General features: G+C 38.3%; 3 protein-coding genes and 1 long non-coding RNA gene across 7 annotated transcripts; 1 reads left to right on the forward strand and 3 right to left on the reverse strand.

The window, feature by feature from the left end:
- Window positions 1-723: 723 nt before the first annotated feature.
- LOC110853119 (endothelial lipase) lies at window positions 724-2,868 on the reverse strand. Of its 2 annotated transcripts, none has more exons than XM_035854391.1 (5): window positions 2,168-2,868; window positions 1,936-2,081; window positions 1,407-1,871; window positions 1,022-1,265; window positions 724-940 (listed from the first exon to the last, which is right to left on the reverse strand). In XM_035854391.1, exons 1-5 carry the CDS (start codon window positions 2,404-2,406, stop codon window positions 898-900), a joined length of 1,137 nt encoding a protein of 378 aa, XP_035710284.1. In that variant the 5' UTR covers window positions 2,407-2,868; the 3' UTR covers window positions 724-897. The 2 variants fall into 2 exon arrangements, with proteins under 2 accessions (XP_035710284.1, XP_021957052.1); XM_022101360.2 differs by having other exon boundaries at window positions 1,936-2,028; window positions 2,168-2,864.
- Window positions 2,794-7,950, reverse strand: LOC118436389 (lipase member H-A-like). Its single transcript, XM_035854392.1, has 7 exons — window positions 7,638-7,950; window positions 7,406-7,551; window positions 3,605-3,892; window positions 3,388-3,540; window positions 3,247-3,321; window positions 3,018-3,177; window positions 2,794-2,955 (listed from the first exon to the last, which is right to left on the reverse strand). Exons 1-7 carry the CDS (start codon window positions 7,844-7,846, stop codon window positions 2,913-2,915), a joined length of 1,074 nt encoding a protein of 357 aa, XP_035710285.1. The 5' UTR covers window positions 7,847-7,950; the 3' UTR covers window positions 2,794-2,912.
- Window positions 5,954-7,618, forward strand: LOC118436390. 3 transcript variants are annotated; one of them, XR_004835415.1, is made up of 4 exons: window positions 5,954-6,074; window positions 6,139-6,292; window positions 7,164-7,229; window positions 7,484-7,618. It is a non-coding gene; the product is annotated as an uncharacterized LOC118436390 (long non-coding RNA). The 3 variants fall into 3 exon arrangements; XR_004835413.1 differs by lacking the exon at window positions 7,484-7,618 and having other exon boundaries at window positions 7,145-7,395; XR_004835414.1 differs by lacking the exon at window positions 7,484-7,618 and having other exon boundaries at window positions 7,164-7,395.
- A 1,270-nt stretch (window positions 7,951-9,220) lies between the features above and the next one.
- On the reverse strand, window positions 9,221-14,149 carry LOC110853120. The gene is made up of 10 exons (XM_035854360.1): window positions 14,032-14,149; window positions 13,816-13,896; window positions 13,114-13,718; window positions 11,781-13,032; window positions 11,641-11,706; window positions 11,506-11,571; window positions 10,775-11,426; window positions 10,021-10,697; window positions 9,315-9,955; window positions 9,221-9,229 (listed from the first exon to the last, which is right to left on the reverse strand). Exons 1-10 carry the CDS (start codon window positions 14,147-14,149, stop codon window positions 9,221-9,223), a joined length of 4,167 nt encoding a protein of 1,388 aa, XP_035710253.1.
- Between the last annotated feature and the right edge of the window lie 2,523 nt (window positions 14,150-16,672).

The following is a 16,672-nucleotide window of genomic DNA, read 5'->3' on the forward strand; positions in this document are numbered from 1 at the left end:
CTAAAGTGAAAGTGCAATGTCATAACGAACGAATCACTATTTGAAGGACCCAGTAGGATCACCCCCACGGTTTGGAAAACAATCGTAGAAGACTAAAAGATCCTGCAGGGGTAGAGCAGCTTAACAAATTTTAGCATTCTTTTTGCCAGGAGGACCCGGTAGGCTGACCCATACTGTTTTTTTAAATTGGTCCAATAAGCTGAAATTTTGCATGCTGGATCATGGGAAACATTTTTGACGTTTAAACATCAAAACTGTCAAACTACAGTTCGCAATTGCGAATTGTAGTTCACTCCACACTGTCAACTGTAGGTTTTTCATTCCCATCACCACCACCAGTAATTTCTCTCATTTTCTGTAATTATTAAGATAAAATAAGTAGTGATAAAATAAGTATAACACTAGTAATATAACATTTTCAACGGATGCAAAATTCCAAGTCGATTGGATCAATTTTACGAGAGTTGAGACGGACGGACAACACGTGTACATAATCCCTGGGTCGGGCTGAACAGAATTTTCACCGAAAGTAAAAATAATTAAAAATTCTTTTGTTTACCTAGTGACGGCCCCACCCCTAGAGCAAATGCTTTAATTCACCCTGTTTTAGTGCCTAGTTACCCTTAAGGGAGACGCGTTACCTAGTTACTTAAAGTCAAGCAATCGTGATTAGCAACGCTTATCATAAATATCACGATTCCTCGACTTTTGGACTGTCCGCACTAACATAAATCATTCGTTACTTTTATTTATCTAATATGTCACAAGTCGGTTATGTACAAATAATGAATTAACAACAATATTTTAAACCAAAGCGTATTGCATGCTAAGTTTGATCATGGGATAAATTAGTCCTTTTGGTAAGATCCACGAGGCATAAGTTACTTATGCCTCGGACTATGGATTCTTCTCCGTGACAAAGTAATAAAGTCCCTGTGCTCTAAAAATGCATAAAATACTTAATTACCCGGACAGAACTAATGTCACTTTATATCTAGATAAAACCTGTTAGTCTTCTTACGTTTTATGACATTTGTCCCCAGCCAGGATAGGTTCCGGACATTGCTGAGCACATTTCTCCAGCTCATTTCCGCTCAGTTTATTTGGATCGCACTTGCACGATTCGATATTCTTTCGTATCGTAGCGGCATAAATGTCGACCACAAATTCGTGTGAACAGGACCCCTTGCTGAATGGGTCGAATGGATTCACAGGTGCTAAAGGTTCATCCTGAGGACAACCTGGTTGGGCACGCCCACCATTCGCTGGAAGAAAAAAAGTATCTAATGTAAGCTTGTATTTTTTAGGAATTTATAATTTTTGAAAATCTCAGACAGCTTTCTCAATTTGGACTGAAACTGGACTTAAATTTTTTAAAGAATTTTCAAACTGTATTGCTGACTCACGATAAAAATCTACATGCCCATCCACCATGGAATCCCCCTTCATTCCCATCGAAGTATGGTACACATCCACCCAAGCGGCGTCTGTCTTTCTTAAATTTCTCTGCATTACGGGATATCTGTTTGTTGGATCAAAAAATGGTCCTGCCGGATCCAGTCCAGTTATCCGTCCAACCTTCTCCCCATCGTTGTTATCTTGCACAATATCCCCCACATAACCAGAAATATGCGCCCCTAAACTGTGCCCAACGATGTGCACTTGACTCCATTCCGTTTGCCCAGAATCGACTAAGAATTGTAGAAATTCAGAAATTCCTTTGGACACAGTGGGCACATTTCGGACAACGATGGCCGGATACACAACGGGGTAGACGAGCGGCTCGATAAGATCGGTATGTCCAGGACGACTTAGCCGACTCCAGTCGACGACGATATAATTTTTTGCGCATGGTGTCGTGTCCAAATATGCTAAGGAAAAAATGCGAAGATTTTGGTTATGAGTATATTTGAATTGTTAGCTTGTTCAACTAACCATCCTTTACTAATTTAGGAAAATGTTTATTCCTGTGGCCATAAAATCCGTGAATCATGACCACCACGGGGAGATCAGAACGGTACGAGGATTCTGTAAGGGAGAGAATATTCCCTAAGATGAGTTCTTCTATTTTTTGGGTTCCACTAGAAATGCGATTCATTAAATTTTTAATTAGTCATTTTTCAGAGATCCAAGCATATAATTAACATATCATGCATAATTTACTTACTCAGTGTTTTTAGTGTACAGCAGAAACTCAATATCGGCCGGATTCGTGGAGTAGGGTGTTATAAAAAATGCCTCGGTTGTTGTTTGGAATTTGAGAAAAGGGAGTAAAACTAGTAAAATTGATGTCTGACTTATGGTCATCATTTTGAATTTGTGATATGATTTCATAGTTGTATATGTTTGGAAATGAATTGCGAACCAAGACTGACAAATTAGTTTGACAGACGATGACTTGTTCATGCGTAATTATTCGGCTTTCAATTCTTACGTATCTAGTCTGCGAGTTCCTTTTAAGCACAATTTCATGGACAAGGTTGCGTTACGTGCACCTGATTAATTAATTGCATTATTCGGTCGATGTCACTTGAGTTTGTTGACTGAGGCGTATGCATGTATTTATGAGTGGTTAATAAACTGCACATAATTTAATTGTTTCAATTCACAGTTCACTTATGTATCTATTATATCCACAATTATTGAATCAAAGAAACCACCGAGGTCGTCTTATTATTTGCATGGCACTCATGATCCTATTTACCTAGTCCAATTTTAGGACGTTTTTTTACCAACACACCTGAAGTAATATGTAATAATGAATAATACGTAAGAATTGATGAAAAGTGTCGATTCAGGGACTGCATAACTTTAATTCGAGCAAGGTTTTGATACGGGGCGATATGAATGCAAAGAGAAAAATGGTTTCATTCAGGGTCAAAATTATATTTATGCGCATATGTCTTGGCTGGTCATGGTGGGTTCGTCGTTTCCAGGTAATACTGGCCAGAAGCCCTTAAATAAATATGTAAGTAACAGTAAAATAAATTGAGACTTGAGCAATAAACTGCGCTTACGAAGTGGGACAGTACACCCCCATAAGTACCGGTTGAGGGCAGGTAGAGATGCAAAAGTGGAATATAATCAAGTCCACAAAAGGAGAACAGTTACAGGCGATAAAATTCTTGGTGAAGGATGCCACGTAAAGTTTATACGAGAAACGGTGGCTGCACACACCTACAAATAAATAACAGGGGGCTGATTAAAAATGTGGACAATATTGAAGACATTTAAAGCTTGTATTGCCATATTCATTGAAATCAAAGTTTGGAAGTCCGGTATCATTGAGGGCACAACCCGGCTGAGTAACGCCACCATTCGCTATGGAAAAACTTGGCGTTTTACTTATCATCGGTTGTTCTAAATTTTGAAATTATAATTTGTTACGATAAAAATCTGCATGTCCATCTCCTCCGAGGTATGTGTCGTCCCCTCTTTGATGCATGTTTGTATGGATAACGTCAACAAAGGAGGCGTCCTCTTTAACTAAATTTCTCTCTGGGACGGGTGGCCAAAATAGAGGACCGGCAGGATCCAGGCCTGTAAAATTTACGTTTTTTTCAATATTTTTTCCTATTGAGATCCTTTTAATAAAGGTTTGCACCTGTAATTCTAAAGATTTTCTCCGAGTTGTGCCAAGCTTGAAGGTTTCGTCCCGCAAGACCGGAGACATGAGCCCCAAGGGAATGGCCAACCATGTGAATTTGGTCCAACACGAGGAAACCACTATCTTTTAGCCAAGATACGAATTCGGCGACACGTTGAGCAACGATGGGAACATTCTTTACGGCGAGAAAGTAAAGTGATGATGTTAATTCGGGGGGTTGTGGATTCCCCAATTTTTCCCAGTCAACGACGATATAATTGTAGTGGAAGTGGGATGACAGATAAGCTATAGAAATATGTAGATGGAGTCACAGGAATTGGATATTACTGAAATTCGTCTTCACGAGCATATTAAAAATGAGCAAAATAGATATTTTCACTAATCCTACCGATGTACATTTTTATTAACCTTTTAAAAACGGATTCCACCAATAAGGTGGAGGGCGATTTTGATCTCTTGGCGACGGACTACACCAATAAGGTGTAGGCCAAATTTTTCGCCTTAGCGACGGACTACACCAATAAGGTGTAGGCCAACTTTTTCTCGTTGGCGACGGATTCCACCAATAAGGTGTATGGTTACAGAATTCCGTTGAGACCGGGCTACATCAATAAGGTGTAGGAAAAAATAAAAATAAAATGACCGAGAAAATTTTCTCAGTTCCATTCTTTCCTCCTTATTTGTCGTTGGTTTTTCTTCAAGCCTGAACTAATTTTTTTAGAGTTTAGAGTTGTAGTTGTAGTGGGGGGAGGAACTCGGAGGAAGTGCATCAGAGGTCACGCCGCGCCCCCGAAAAATTATCCAACATTGGCGCCGCTAATAAATTGGTCGGCGTTGACCTCTGACCTGTATCATGTTGTAAATATGATACAGTTCATATTTTTTTTAAATTATCACAACGTTCTCTTTAGCTAATATATTCGCAATAGTGTCACCACCGATCGGAACAAGTCACAGAACACTGAAGGACAAAATTATAGCTAATAACTTGTTTAAAATATAAAATGCATCCCAAAATCAGTGTCATCAAATTGATGACATGAATGATGACGATTTATTCGTTTAGTTTATTTTTGTAGTACTATCAAAATCAAATCCGATCTTTTTATCAAAATTAATATCGTGTGTTCATTTGGTTCAGTTGCAATTTCATGTTAAAAATGTATTATGTTCTAATTTTTGTTGTCGAATCAGTTCCAGGTCTCTAATAAATCATAACTGCATCAGTAGAATATTCAAAATCGGTTTGCATTAATTCAGTCCCCAACTGATTTTATCACCGCCCCACAAGTCGGTCTCAATGGTATTCTGCCCCCCCAGTAAATCCGCCCCCAAATGCAATAGAAACCATTTTTAATTCCGTTTTTAAATGGTATCCAGGTCAAAATTAATTAGTTTTTATAAGGTTAATTGAACTATACCTACTTAGGCACGATTAACTGACATCGTTTCTATGGGCGGTGCCCCATACGGTTGCGACAAATGAATTATTTTGAAAAAAATTTTCATTTTTAAATCTTTGGGCCCAAAGTCCCCTTGTCGGGCCCAACGACTTTAACCTTGAATAACTTTTGAACAGGCAGACACAAAGACTTAATTCCTGAGGAGGAAATCATCCTAATTTTTAGCTTGATTTTTTAAGCTAAAAATCTCAAGTGTACTATTTGGATAGCTAAAACGTTTACTTTGAAGAATATCTCCAAAATATAAGTTTTTCAGCCAATTCTTATCTCACAAAATTCTATAATATACCAAAGTGATCGTATGATCTAGACCGATCGATTGACACCCCACTGGAGGGTGTGGGATCACTTGACCCGGATTTGACCTAGGGGGTCATCTCAATCTTCCAACTTAGCAACGGTCCACTCGCACTATTTTTTCAGTACATAATAATTAAAATTTAATTTCTTCAAAAATGAAAATTTGTGTTGGAAACAATTCATTTGTCGTAACATGTATAGAATGATAAAGTGTCAAATAATATTGTCTAAACATATGGGTTCTTGCATATTTACATACATATGGTTGTCAAGCTCTAAATTCGTTTTGGAAATGTTCGACAATTTTGTATTTATTTGTCAGACTTGTTAAAACGGGCCTTATAACCAAATTTATTGTCGGCATAGGTACTATTTTTCAGCTTTTAGACACTTGTAGATAGAGAACATTTTCATGTGTGACTTGTATTTCCAACTTTTATCATTACAAAAGTCCAAGTCACAAATGAAACTACTGAAATTTTCATGCCGAATTCGATATTAAATTCGAATATTATTTACAGAAACTAAGATGGATCCGATGTCAATAAAGCTAACAGGAGAAATAATTGGCCCTCTTTCCGACGAAGAGCGTCGTCGCATTGAGTTGTACCTTAAAAAAATCCCTCGCTCGATATTCGTCATGCTTTACGTGGTCATGTACGCCTTTGTTTTCTTCATTATTTTCAAATTATCCGGATCTTCAGGTGCTTTGCCATTCAAATTTTTCCATGCTGGATTCGTACTTAAATATGAATATCAATTCTATAGGTGTTGAAAAAGCAGGGAATTTGAATGTTCCAGACGTCGTGGTTCAAAAATCTGAATCACCCCCGGGTAGATGTGCAGCACTGCCACTAACATTAATACCTGCCCCCACGATCGACATGACTTGCATCGTTCTCCCCCTTGCATTGCTACTTAGGTGACTATTTATTAAATATCTAAATAAACCGTAGTAACGTTAGAAGTAGCTCACCCTGCAATATAAATAAGGATGTATCAAGGTCCTGAATTTTACTTAGTTACGTGTCTACATAAGGTTAGCTCATTTGATGGTAAATTTTGTGACCGAGAGCTTGGGACGAGTTTGGAATTATTTTTGGAAAAAAATTCGTTGCTACACGAAGTTAAGGCCATTTTAATGTAAATTTATAAAATAATGATGATGATTGTCATCGCCGGCAGTGACCACGATTAATTTACACCGTTTTCATGGCGCGGTGCCATAGAAAAGGCGTCAATTATATAACTAAGTAAAATTCAGGACCTTGGGATGTATATAATTTTGCACCAATGGTGCCTAATAAGTGCACAAAAGAAGTATAAAACTCTATAATTTGGTTCCAATGGTGCATTATAATCGAAATATGTAGGTGTAGAATTTTGAGATTTTATGCATCAATAGTGTAGAATAAGGCGCAAAATAAGGTTCATAATGATTTGGACATAACTTTGCACCAAAGGTGCGGAATAAGCCGACAAAAGAGATCATAATTATCATATATTCTTGCACCAAGAGTGCAAAATAAACGGAAAAATTATGACAAGCCCGAATTAGTATACACCACCTGCGCAGCATGAGAGACCAAGTGCCATATTTAACTTTGAAAACTTTATGTCAAAATTGTAGGATTATCTTTTCCGGATATTCTGCACTATTGGTGCGTTTTACATCGCTTCCCCCAATTATTTCGCATCATTTTGTGTTACCAATTGTTAGACACCAATGGTGCTATTAATTTATAATAAAATGGACCTGGTACATTTTAATTAGCATCAATTGATGCAAAAAGGTCGTTAACAGACGGACGGACGGACGGACGGACAAGAGGAATTCAATAGCTCCCGTGCTACGCAGGGTGAGCTAATAATTACTATTAGAGAACACATAAAATAGGAAAAACACCATTACCAATCTAATATTGTTTTGCTACACTCTGGTTATAAAATTTTACGAAATGTGAAATGTGCTGAAACCAATTTCAGAATATTTTTTACTTGCTTATTAGCTCATATAATTTTCATAATTTCATACCGTTTTTCACAATTTGTGACATCTCACTAAGATAACTGGAACGGAATCCGTGTATAATAAAGACTGTCTTTTGTCCAGCTTGGAAAGCGCTTTGTCTTACAGAATCAATATTATGAAGAACAAGCTCTTGCTTGAAATTGGGATCACTGGTCGATAGGAATTTAGCAAAAATTATTAAATCACTCAGCGCTTGGAAATCTACCTTCATCATGAAGGCTTCATGCTCACTTACGGAAAGGATGACAAGTACAAATAAAAATGGACATCATTCGGATCTTCGGAAATATAAGGAATAGCGTGAACAAAAAAGTTCAAATTTGAACATGTTAAAAATATGGCAATGATTAATGCCACTAAATAACATTTTTGCACAATTGACCCTTCCATTATTTCATTACAGATACAACAAAAACAGTCCTCGCGAATGACAGGAGTGATCATGAACTACATAAGGAACAGTCATGGCACATGCTGCATGTTACATGCAGATGTACACATGATTTATTACTGAAATGATATCAATATCTGTATAATAAATATATCATGTCACGTACTTAACTCATTAATTACGCAAATATTAATTAACTTTGACCGCAATTTTATGCAGAAGCAGGTGTGTAGCACATTTGGGCATTAAAATTATTCAAAATATGTATGGAAGTACACAGAAATTAATTTAGAAAATTCGTAGAACATTTTCACCCATGTGAATTTGGTAAACCATAATCACATGTGAGCTGCTTAGTTAAAATCACGTTAAACTAACATTAAAGAGAATTTATCATTTTCATTCAACGTTAGTGCAACATACTTGGCCTCCATTTGGGTCACATACATATAACGTGTGTAGAAAGTTGATACGATGTGCATTGCACATTGTATCAACACACTGTGGCGGAAGATTTTACCGCCTTCTGGGCTCTTTCATAATTAATCTCGTTCATTTAGTGAACTGTGACATTTCGTCTTGTCCACAATGAATTCTCTGGTAGTGGAGTTTCCTGACGATAAACCCAAAACGGTGGACGTCATTCCGCAGAACTGGCTTATCTCGGCTTCTCAATGTGACTGGCCCAGACGCTGTCAGTCGTCAAATTTGACAAAATTACGACGAGCACAAGTACAACCTGATCCAAGCTGGGGAAAGTGCAAGTGCAGAATTTTAGGATCTTTTGGTAAGTTTGATTTTTTCTAATTCAGAAATGAATTTTAAATAATAATCCTTTTAATTAATTAATTAAAATTATATTTTAGAGACATTTGATGGCGCTCAACAAGCAGCGGCGCTAGCTGAAAATACTTCGTACTTGGAAATAAACTCGTCAGCCAAACGAACAATATCAAGGAGATGAGAATCCAGCCCTGATTCATCCGACAACGATCAGCCGCCTGTGAGAGGAAAGAGGATTAATTCTTCGTTTGCCGTCACGTCAATTCCTAGCACCTCGTTTCGATTGGGTATGTAAAAATTATTTATGTTTTGAAAATAAATGACTATGAAGTTTTTTAAATGTTTAACTTAAACTTGATACTGATTATGCTTGGTGAAAGCTCATCTGTCGATGCGCAGGCACACCCTGCTCAAGACACAGTCGTCTCAACTGGAAGTAATGAAAGTAAATTCCAAATATGCAATTAGTGATGGCATTCTGTGCAAAACTTAGGAGGAGAGTACGCCAACCTGATAATGACAGATCTTGATGTCCTTTGGATATATGGTAGTACCCCCTCTGAAAGCAAAAAGTGTGAAGCGGTTTGATGCCATGGCCCAATTTACGCCCGTCACACCCCTTTGAAGGCGTGCCGGATGCCAAACTAGCTGCACTAAAAAATTCGCCAAAAATCCAATTTTGTTCGGATTTTGAAGGAATTTCATGGAAAATGTGAATTCCGTTGATCTTAATCTTGCCATTTCAATAGAAACTGGGTCATTCGGTCCGGGAGTTAAGGGAGGCGTAAATTCTCCATAAATGAATAGTCCTTCGCGAGAGGTGGGGCGACTACAAGCAACGTATAGCTCCTCACGGGACAACCAGTTTTTTCTAGACCTTTTCCTTGGAGGCTCATCATCGTCAGAATAACATTTTACAGCTACCACCGAGCAAATGTGTGTCGAGCCTTGGCTTTTTGCAATTGTGGTTCCATTGGCAGGGACGAGAGGGATTTGGGTTCGAATTATTTGAAGTCCTTGATGTCGCCCAGTCTTGCTGAGGTTGCGAGTGATGCGATCTACTGCTACCAACTCCTCGTCGATATTTTTCCGGACTTGATATGGCCTTGTGGAGGCACGCTTATGCATTCCAACCATAGAATTATGGAAGTCCAGCCATGCCCTGGTCGGTTTTCCTTGTGCTTTAGTTGAATACTCGATAAGTTTCAAAGTACCAGTGGACCCATTGAATAATCCGTCTTGTACATCTACATTGGTGCCAACGAAATACTCTGCGCCGACTTTTAAGTACGTCTGATAAGGGAGGCCGTCAGATTGTTGAGCGGTCAGTGTGGTGGCGTATTCCAAGAGTCTTTTCTTGTCTGCTTCAGAGGCTGATCCTAGAAGGTTCAACTTGATTAGATTCAATTTTATCCATTATTGCATTATTTTTTATAACACTCACCCTGAATTTTATCGTGTGCAGTTGACATTGCGCCATCTGATGCCAATTTAGAATGGACTTCAGAATTGTACTTTTGACATTCAGCGTTGGTCTTGTAAAGACGGATTCCAGTATCTGGTGGCTGATTTTGTGGGGTGACTTCACGAGATTTAATAAGTGCGATATCATCTTCATCCATTATCCCTTCAGCCATATTATTAAGGGCTTTACAGAACTCCCATTCGCCACGCTGGCGCATGATTTCCGTCAATTCATAGAGTTGAAAAAGCTCCCAGAGGTGGTTCCCAACAACAGCTCCGCGGGGGATGTGAGTTGGTGGTTTGAAGACATACGATCCGCCAATGGGTGGTAGCTGACGGAGATGACCAACGACCACAAATGACTTTCCACCAAATGGTTCTGCTGTTTCGTATATTTGACGCAGCCTTTGGTCAATATCATATAGCTGCTTAACGCTGACCATGGAAATCTCATCGATGATGAACAATTTTACACCTTCAAGTCTGATGCGAAGCGTGTTTAGAATTCCAGATTGAAGGTCACCCAATCCTCCAGCAGATTGTGTAGGTGGAAGTCGAAAAGTGCAGTGGAGAGTCATTCCGAACACATTAAAGGCAGCCTTTCCAGTTGGTGCTGCTACCAGGACGCAGAGTTGATCTGGATTTACATTGGGAAATCTAATAGTTGAATATTAAAAATATTTAGTCCACGTGGAAGTAAAAGTGATGGAAGGTTTAATTTAAGGAAAAACTACTTGGAACAGTATCTCATAAAACTCTGCACAATAGCCGTGACCACGTGACTTTTCCCCACACCTGCCCCACCGCTAAGAAAGTCGTGAAATGGAACTTTGCCAGTCTTTAAGTTGTGTAGTACATTAAGAACAAAGCGACGTTGGCGTTCATTTAAAGATCTAATGATTTTGAGGTATTCATTCTCATCCACAAGGCGAGGGGGCAAGAAGCGCTCCACTTTTGACGTTGTTGGAGCAAAGTCGTCCACGTTGAAGTCATTGAAGTAGTCCTCCGCTTCAACTCCTTCATCGTTCTCCACCATTGGCTGATCATCCTCTTCTTCTAGTTGTCTTTCATCTGCGTCCTCCAGAAGTCCTTGCAGCAATTCGTCATCGACATCATGGTTAAAATAGAAAGGTTGGGAGTTTAGTTTCAACCGATCTTGGTGGGTCAAGGCTGTTGAAAGTTTATCAATGTCGATCAAGTCCTTTTTCTCATCACGCCACGGGACGAACAACATTAACTGCTCTCGGAAGTAGTTAGTTGGATCTGCTTGCTTTCCGTAGTGCCGGAATCTTATAATTTTTCTAATTGTCCTTTTATGAACAGTGCCGCTGCCATCTAGTAATTCATGCTTCTCTGCTGCTTTGCCTCCCTTGTTTGGCGTTGAAACTGCAACAAACAAAAAAAAACATTCAATGTTATTCACATTTTCCTGTCGTTTTTTTGTATTCTAAATCAGGACGCTCACCTTGGCTGCTAATAAAAGATGTACTAGGTAAAGAGGTATTTGCTTGACTTCCGAGAAATGTGTCGCCTAAAAGTGAAATTAAACATCAATTTGGCACAAAAATTAAGTTATTCAACGAGGACACTGTAAACTTACTATCGTGCCGAATCATGTCGTCGGTGATTGGGTTGGGATTATCTTCAACGTCATCATCGATCTCACCTGAAGTATATTATGATTATATGACACAAATATTTACTTAAATAAAAAAAATATGTTTACTCCACGTGGATTACTTTCAAGATTAAAATCTCCCGCTGCCTGACTTTCCTTCTCTTTTTTCTTCTGAGAGGCAGTAAAGTTGTACATGGAAGCGAACTCTGCAAGGCAGATATTCTCAAGTTCTTTTGGTCTCTGGGAATAGTGGTCATTTAGACCCTTCATACAAATGTCCTCGCTATCATCGCCCAATTCGTCGAGTTCTTCTTTCGACTTTAAAAAAGTAATCCTCTCTTCAGGCTCCGCGGTATTAATGAAAACATCACTTCTGCTGCAATTCGTGTTGCTTATTCCTAGCAGAAATGCGGCGGCCTCTTGAGCAGAAATTTCAGAGCCGTTGATTAAGATGCTGGCGAATTTCTTCAGTTTATCTTTGATGGCAATATTTCCCCGTCGAACATCCTGGTCCAGCGCTTGCAATAATTTTGAGACGCCGCCATCAGACTTCAAAATGTATCCCACACAATATTTTGCACAAGAGTAAATATCTAAAATGAATTGAATGTCGAGATTTGCCTCCCATGCCTCCAACAATTTTCGGTTATAAGGGTTGATAAAGGAAGAATTGGTTGAGCGTTTCAAAAATACGGTGGGACGTTTTATAGAACTTCTGATCGCCATTTTGTAGCTAGAATAATCCGTATTTAACTCCACGAGGAATTTATTGAAGTCGATATCTTCCTTGTAGACTCGTCCCAGTTGGTTCAACTTTTCCTGAATCTTTGCGTAAAGCTCTTCTGCATTTTTTATTTCTTGGGGATTCCAATCAGAAGGGAAAGGATGGAGAATCATTGTTGTTGGTAGTGGTGGTTTTGGAAATCCGAATCTACATTTCTGTCCTCTTTTCAACTTCTTCTCACATGTATGGGAATGCTTGTGAAGTTGATAACCAATTAACTTGTCCATCTTTCCCTCTTCACATCGTTCACAGGTTATAAATTGATCAATGAAGCGAATGCATTCTTGTTCAGACTCTGGATCATTTTCTGTGTACACGGGGGCATCCGTCACCCAGTAAAGACCATGAGAATGTGGTGATCCTCTCATTTGAAACTCCAAACGGCTAAAATAGTCTTTCATAGAATACGGCGCAAAGATTCCTCCACGTGGTGTAAGAAGAGTGTTGAGGGGAGCACGGTATTTATGGCCAAAATGAATCATACAGGTGACAGGATCAGATCGGACCAGCTCTGCAACTTTACTGAATGGTAAATCAGCTGCTTCGTCTTCTGTGATTTCTTTACCATCAATTAGCTTAGTTAACATGACCTACAGGTAAATCGTCATTATTACTCCACGTGGATTTTACAAAACATTTACACAAAATGACGCAACTATTTTTTAGCTTACAATCAATTCCGCCCATTTGGTTTCTGCTGCAGAGAAGGTGATGAAAAATGTAGCCCTTCCTAGCTGGCGAATCATTCCCAACACCTTTTTGATTTTTTCCTTCCAATAGGCTGGAGATGACCTGAGGTCTTTAAATGCAGCGTAACCGTCGTCCTTCTTGCAAAGATTTTCAACGAATCCTGGGGTCTTCAAGGCTCCCGCTGTAACGTGTCGTGTCCCAATTTTCTTTCTCATGCAGATCTGGACTGCATTAACTACCTTCTCATTAAAGGACCTCTTGAATGAATACAGTAATTTGGTTGGACGGCAGGCTCTTCTATCATAACGTCGAATTTCAGACTTGGCTATATCCGTGTAGGTCACCCGAACCCCATTTTTGAATGACCGAGGAACACCAGCGTAAATTGTTGGAAAAGACAATAGCTCTGCATTTAAGTCCCGATGTAGTGGAATTGGAATATTTCCTTCAGCTGGTGCGATTCGAATCCCAAAAATGTCGACGGCATTCTTTTGAAAAATTAGAGTTTCGTCAGCACCAATGTTGGATTTATCGGTCACATCTTCATGCGATTCCACCTCCACGCGGATGTTAGTATTGCTGTATTCTGAAAATTAGTTAATAGAGAAATTATAATTTTTATACTTTTAAGCTAAATTCATTAATCCCAAAAGTAATATTTACATTGCATATTCTAAACTAACCAATATTTTCTTCATCCGCGTCGATATGAACGGGTTCAATGGGGTCCTCAACGTCACCGCACACAAAGTCCATTGTATCATCTGCAAGAAGAATTTTAAAAATTGCTTTCCTTAGTTTAAGATTATATTAAATTAATAAATTATTTTTAAATCAAGAATCGGTAATCAAGTATTTTGTACATAGTATTTATGTAAGTTGTTGTATTTCAAACTTACCATTCATTGCTTGATACCACTCATCGCACAAAATTACATTTTCGGCTTTATACAGCTCCGTCGCGACTAAATACTGGGCTGCCTCAAATACCTTGTGGGGTCGAATGGTCTCGTACATATAGGGAGATTTGTATTTCATCCTCCGCATTAATTGAACTTGAATGGTTGAGGTCTCATCAAATTTCCTTGGGAGAACTTGAGCACAGATGTCCAACCTGAATTTTCGAATTCCTCGTTGAAAATTAGTTAAAAATGATGTGTCACATGTCAAAACTGACAAGTGACACTTTTTCGTCACTTTTCGTCACCGTGACGAAGTCATCGTCACAGGTGACGATGTCACAGTGTCCATCTTCGAACTCGTCCTGTCCATTGACGTTAGGAGTTTACGTTCAAAATTTCAAGGGTCTATGTCTTTTCGTTCAAAAGTCATCGGAGCTACGGACAGACAGACGGACGGACGGACGGACGGACATAACAATCTTATAAAGGGCTTTCACCCCTTAATAATGAATAATTAGTGTATGTATATGCTACTGTAATTTGTTTCACACTTAACTGATCAAATTAATATATTTGTGTATAAATTAAATGAAATCCAGCAACATGTATTTCACATTATTGGCATGTGCAAGAAGTGTTATATTTAGCAATATAAACGTGACACAAACGTGAAATGCATGCCAAAATCACATTTGAACAACGTTATGTTTGTAGCATCATATTAACTTGCAAAAAGCGGCCGTCATTCACTGTGATCCAACATGTGATATTTCACATTGTCACAATGTGATTCTTCTACTTGAGAAGACCCCACCCACTCCGATGACCCCAACCGGTCAACCACTTGACCGATTTGGCCCATCATCGAATTCGTTTCCTAACTTTGTCTAATATGCATATTGTAAAAATTTCAAGTCAATCGGTCAACTTGTTCGAGAGTTATCGAAAGACAGACGGACATGACAATTACATAAGCCCTGGTTCGGGCTAAAACTAAATAATTAATTAATCTTATCCAGTCTAACATAACCTAACTAATTTACTCAACAAGCTTGGGATCTAAGGTTTACAATTGTTTCTAATTTATAGCCATAAATTGTTTGAGATTTTTTATACTCCTCATTAATTTTATTAATAATTACATTAATGGTTGAGTTTTGGTACAGTGAAATTTTTGACATATGGTTGAACAATAATATCTTTTTGTGACTTCAGTGACCTCAAATTTTGGTTGTCACCGAATGATGGTAACAAATGATTATACCTTCCAATGAGTAATATGAAACCGAATTTTTCAAGTGCAATATTCCTCCTACTTTCCAATGATTGAATTTTATGCAACCCTAAAACTTCCTCATAATTGAACCTATCGACTCTTTTACGGTAATTGACAGTGCCCTTTTTTGCACCCTTTCCAACTTATTAATTAATTTAATACTTAATCCGGGACCCCAAACCACTGAACAATATTCCAGATTGGAACGCAAATAAACACAGTAAGCTCTTCCCAGCTCGCTAGTGGCAAAGCCTGCTGTAAAAAGTTTACGTAATTGAAACAATTTTGAGTTGGCTTTTCCAACAATATTTTTAATATGGGCGTCCCATTTGAAACTACCAGTAATTGTTACTCCTAATATTTTAATTTTTTGGACAAAAGGGACCATTACATTATGAATGACAAATTTGGATTCGTATTTAATCCTCCGTCCTCCAAAGTTGACCAACAATATTTCACTTTTTTGAGGATTGGGGCTAATCTTTATTTCCGTACAGCTACTAACTAAACAATCCAATGCTTCCTGCATTTTTGGGCATAGGCAATATCATCGACAAATCCAGCACAGTAAAAATTTGGATTGTTGACAAAAAATGCCTGTAATTTCTGTAATACAAAATCAATCAACAAAATAAATAATAAACCGTAGTAACGTTAGAAGTAGCTCACCCTGCAATATAAATAAGGATGTATATAATTTTGCACCAATGGTGCCTAATAAGTGCACAAAAGAAGTATAAAACTCTATAATTTGGTTCCAATGGTGCATTATAATCGAAATATGTAGGTGTAGAATTTTGAGATTTTATGCATCAATAGTGTAGAATAAGGCGCAAAATAAGGTTCATAATGATTTGGACATAACTTTGCACCAAAGGTGCGGAATAAGCCGACAAAAGAGATCATAATTATCATATATTCTTGCACCAAGAGTGCAAAATAAACGGAAAAATTATGACAAGCCCGAATTAGTATACACCACCTGCGCAGCATGAGAGACCAAGTGCCATATTTAACTTTGAAAACTTTATGTCAAAATTGTAGGATTATCTTTTCCGGATATTCTGCACTATTGGTGCGTTTTACATCGCTTCCCCCAATTATTTCGCATCATTTTGTGTTACCAATTGTTAGACACCAATGGTGCTATTAATTTATAATAAAATGGACCTGGTACATTTTAATTAGCATCAATTGATGCAAAAAGGTCGTTAACAGACGGACGGACGGACGGACGGACAAGAGGAATTCAATAGCTCCCGTGCTACGCAGGGTGAGCTAATAAGGCAGCTAATTTTGTGCCTGCTGCTGTTTCACAAGAGAGGAACTCATCGGATAAAACCTTTCCATTTTTAACAATCT

The sequence above is a fragment of the Folsomia candida genome, unplaced genomic scaffold, assembly GCF_002217175.1.
Source record: "Folsomia candida strain VU population unplaced genomic scaffold, ASM221717v1 Fcan01_Sc008, whole genome shotgun sequence".
Lineage (NCBI taxonomy): Eukaryota > Metazoa > Arthropoda > Collembola > Entomobryomorpha > Isotomidae > Folsomia > Folsomia candida.

What these genes read in the sequence shown, in the direction of transcription:
- LOC110853119 (XM_035854391.1), bottom strand. Translation starts at nt 2,406, where the DNA reads ATGAACAAGTCATCGTCTGTCAAACTAATTTGTCAGTCTTGGTTCGCA. An exon ending in TCCTAAATTAGTAAAGGATG is followed by an intron (nt 1,872 to 1,935) that starts GTTAGTTGAACA and finishes TTTTTTCCTTAG; the next exon opens with CATATTTGGACACGACACCA. An exon ending in TGGGCATGTAGATTTTTATC is followed by an intron (nt 1,266 to 1,406) that starts GTGAGTCAGCAA and finishes TTTTTCTTCCAG; the next exon opens with CGAATGGTGGGCGTGCCCAA.
- LOC118436389 (XM_035854392.1), bottom strand. Translation starts at nt 7,846, where the DNA reads ATGATCACTCCTGTCATTCGCGAGGACTGTTTTTGTTGTATCTGTAAT. An exon ending in TTGTACTTGTCATCCTTTCC is followed by an intron (nt 7,552 to 7,637) that starts GTAAGTGAGCAT and finishes CCTATCGACCAG; the next exon opens with TGATCCCAATTTCAAGCAAG. An exon ending in CTTTGATTTCAATGAATATG is followed by an intron (nt 3,178 to 3,246) that starts GCAATACAAGCT and finishes ATTTATTTGTAG; the next exon opens with GTGTGTGCAGCCACCGTTTC.
- LOC110853120 (XM_035854360.1), bottom strand. Translation starts at nt 14,149, where the DNA reads ATGTACGAGACCATTCGACCCCACAAGGTATTTGAGGCAGCCCAGTAT. An exon ending in GTGGTATCAAGCAATGAATG is followed by an intron (nt 13,897 to 14,031) that starts GTAAGTTTGAAA and finishes TTCTTCTTGCAG; the next exon opens with ATGATACAATGGACTTTGTG. An exon ending in TTTATGAGATACTGTTCCAA is followed by an intron (nt 10,698 to 10,774) that starts GTAGTTTTTCCT and finishes TTCAACTATTAG; the next exon opens with ATTTCCCAATGTAAATCCAG.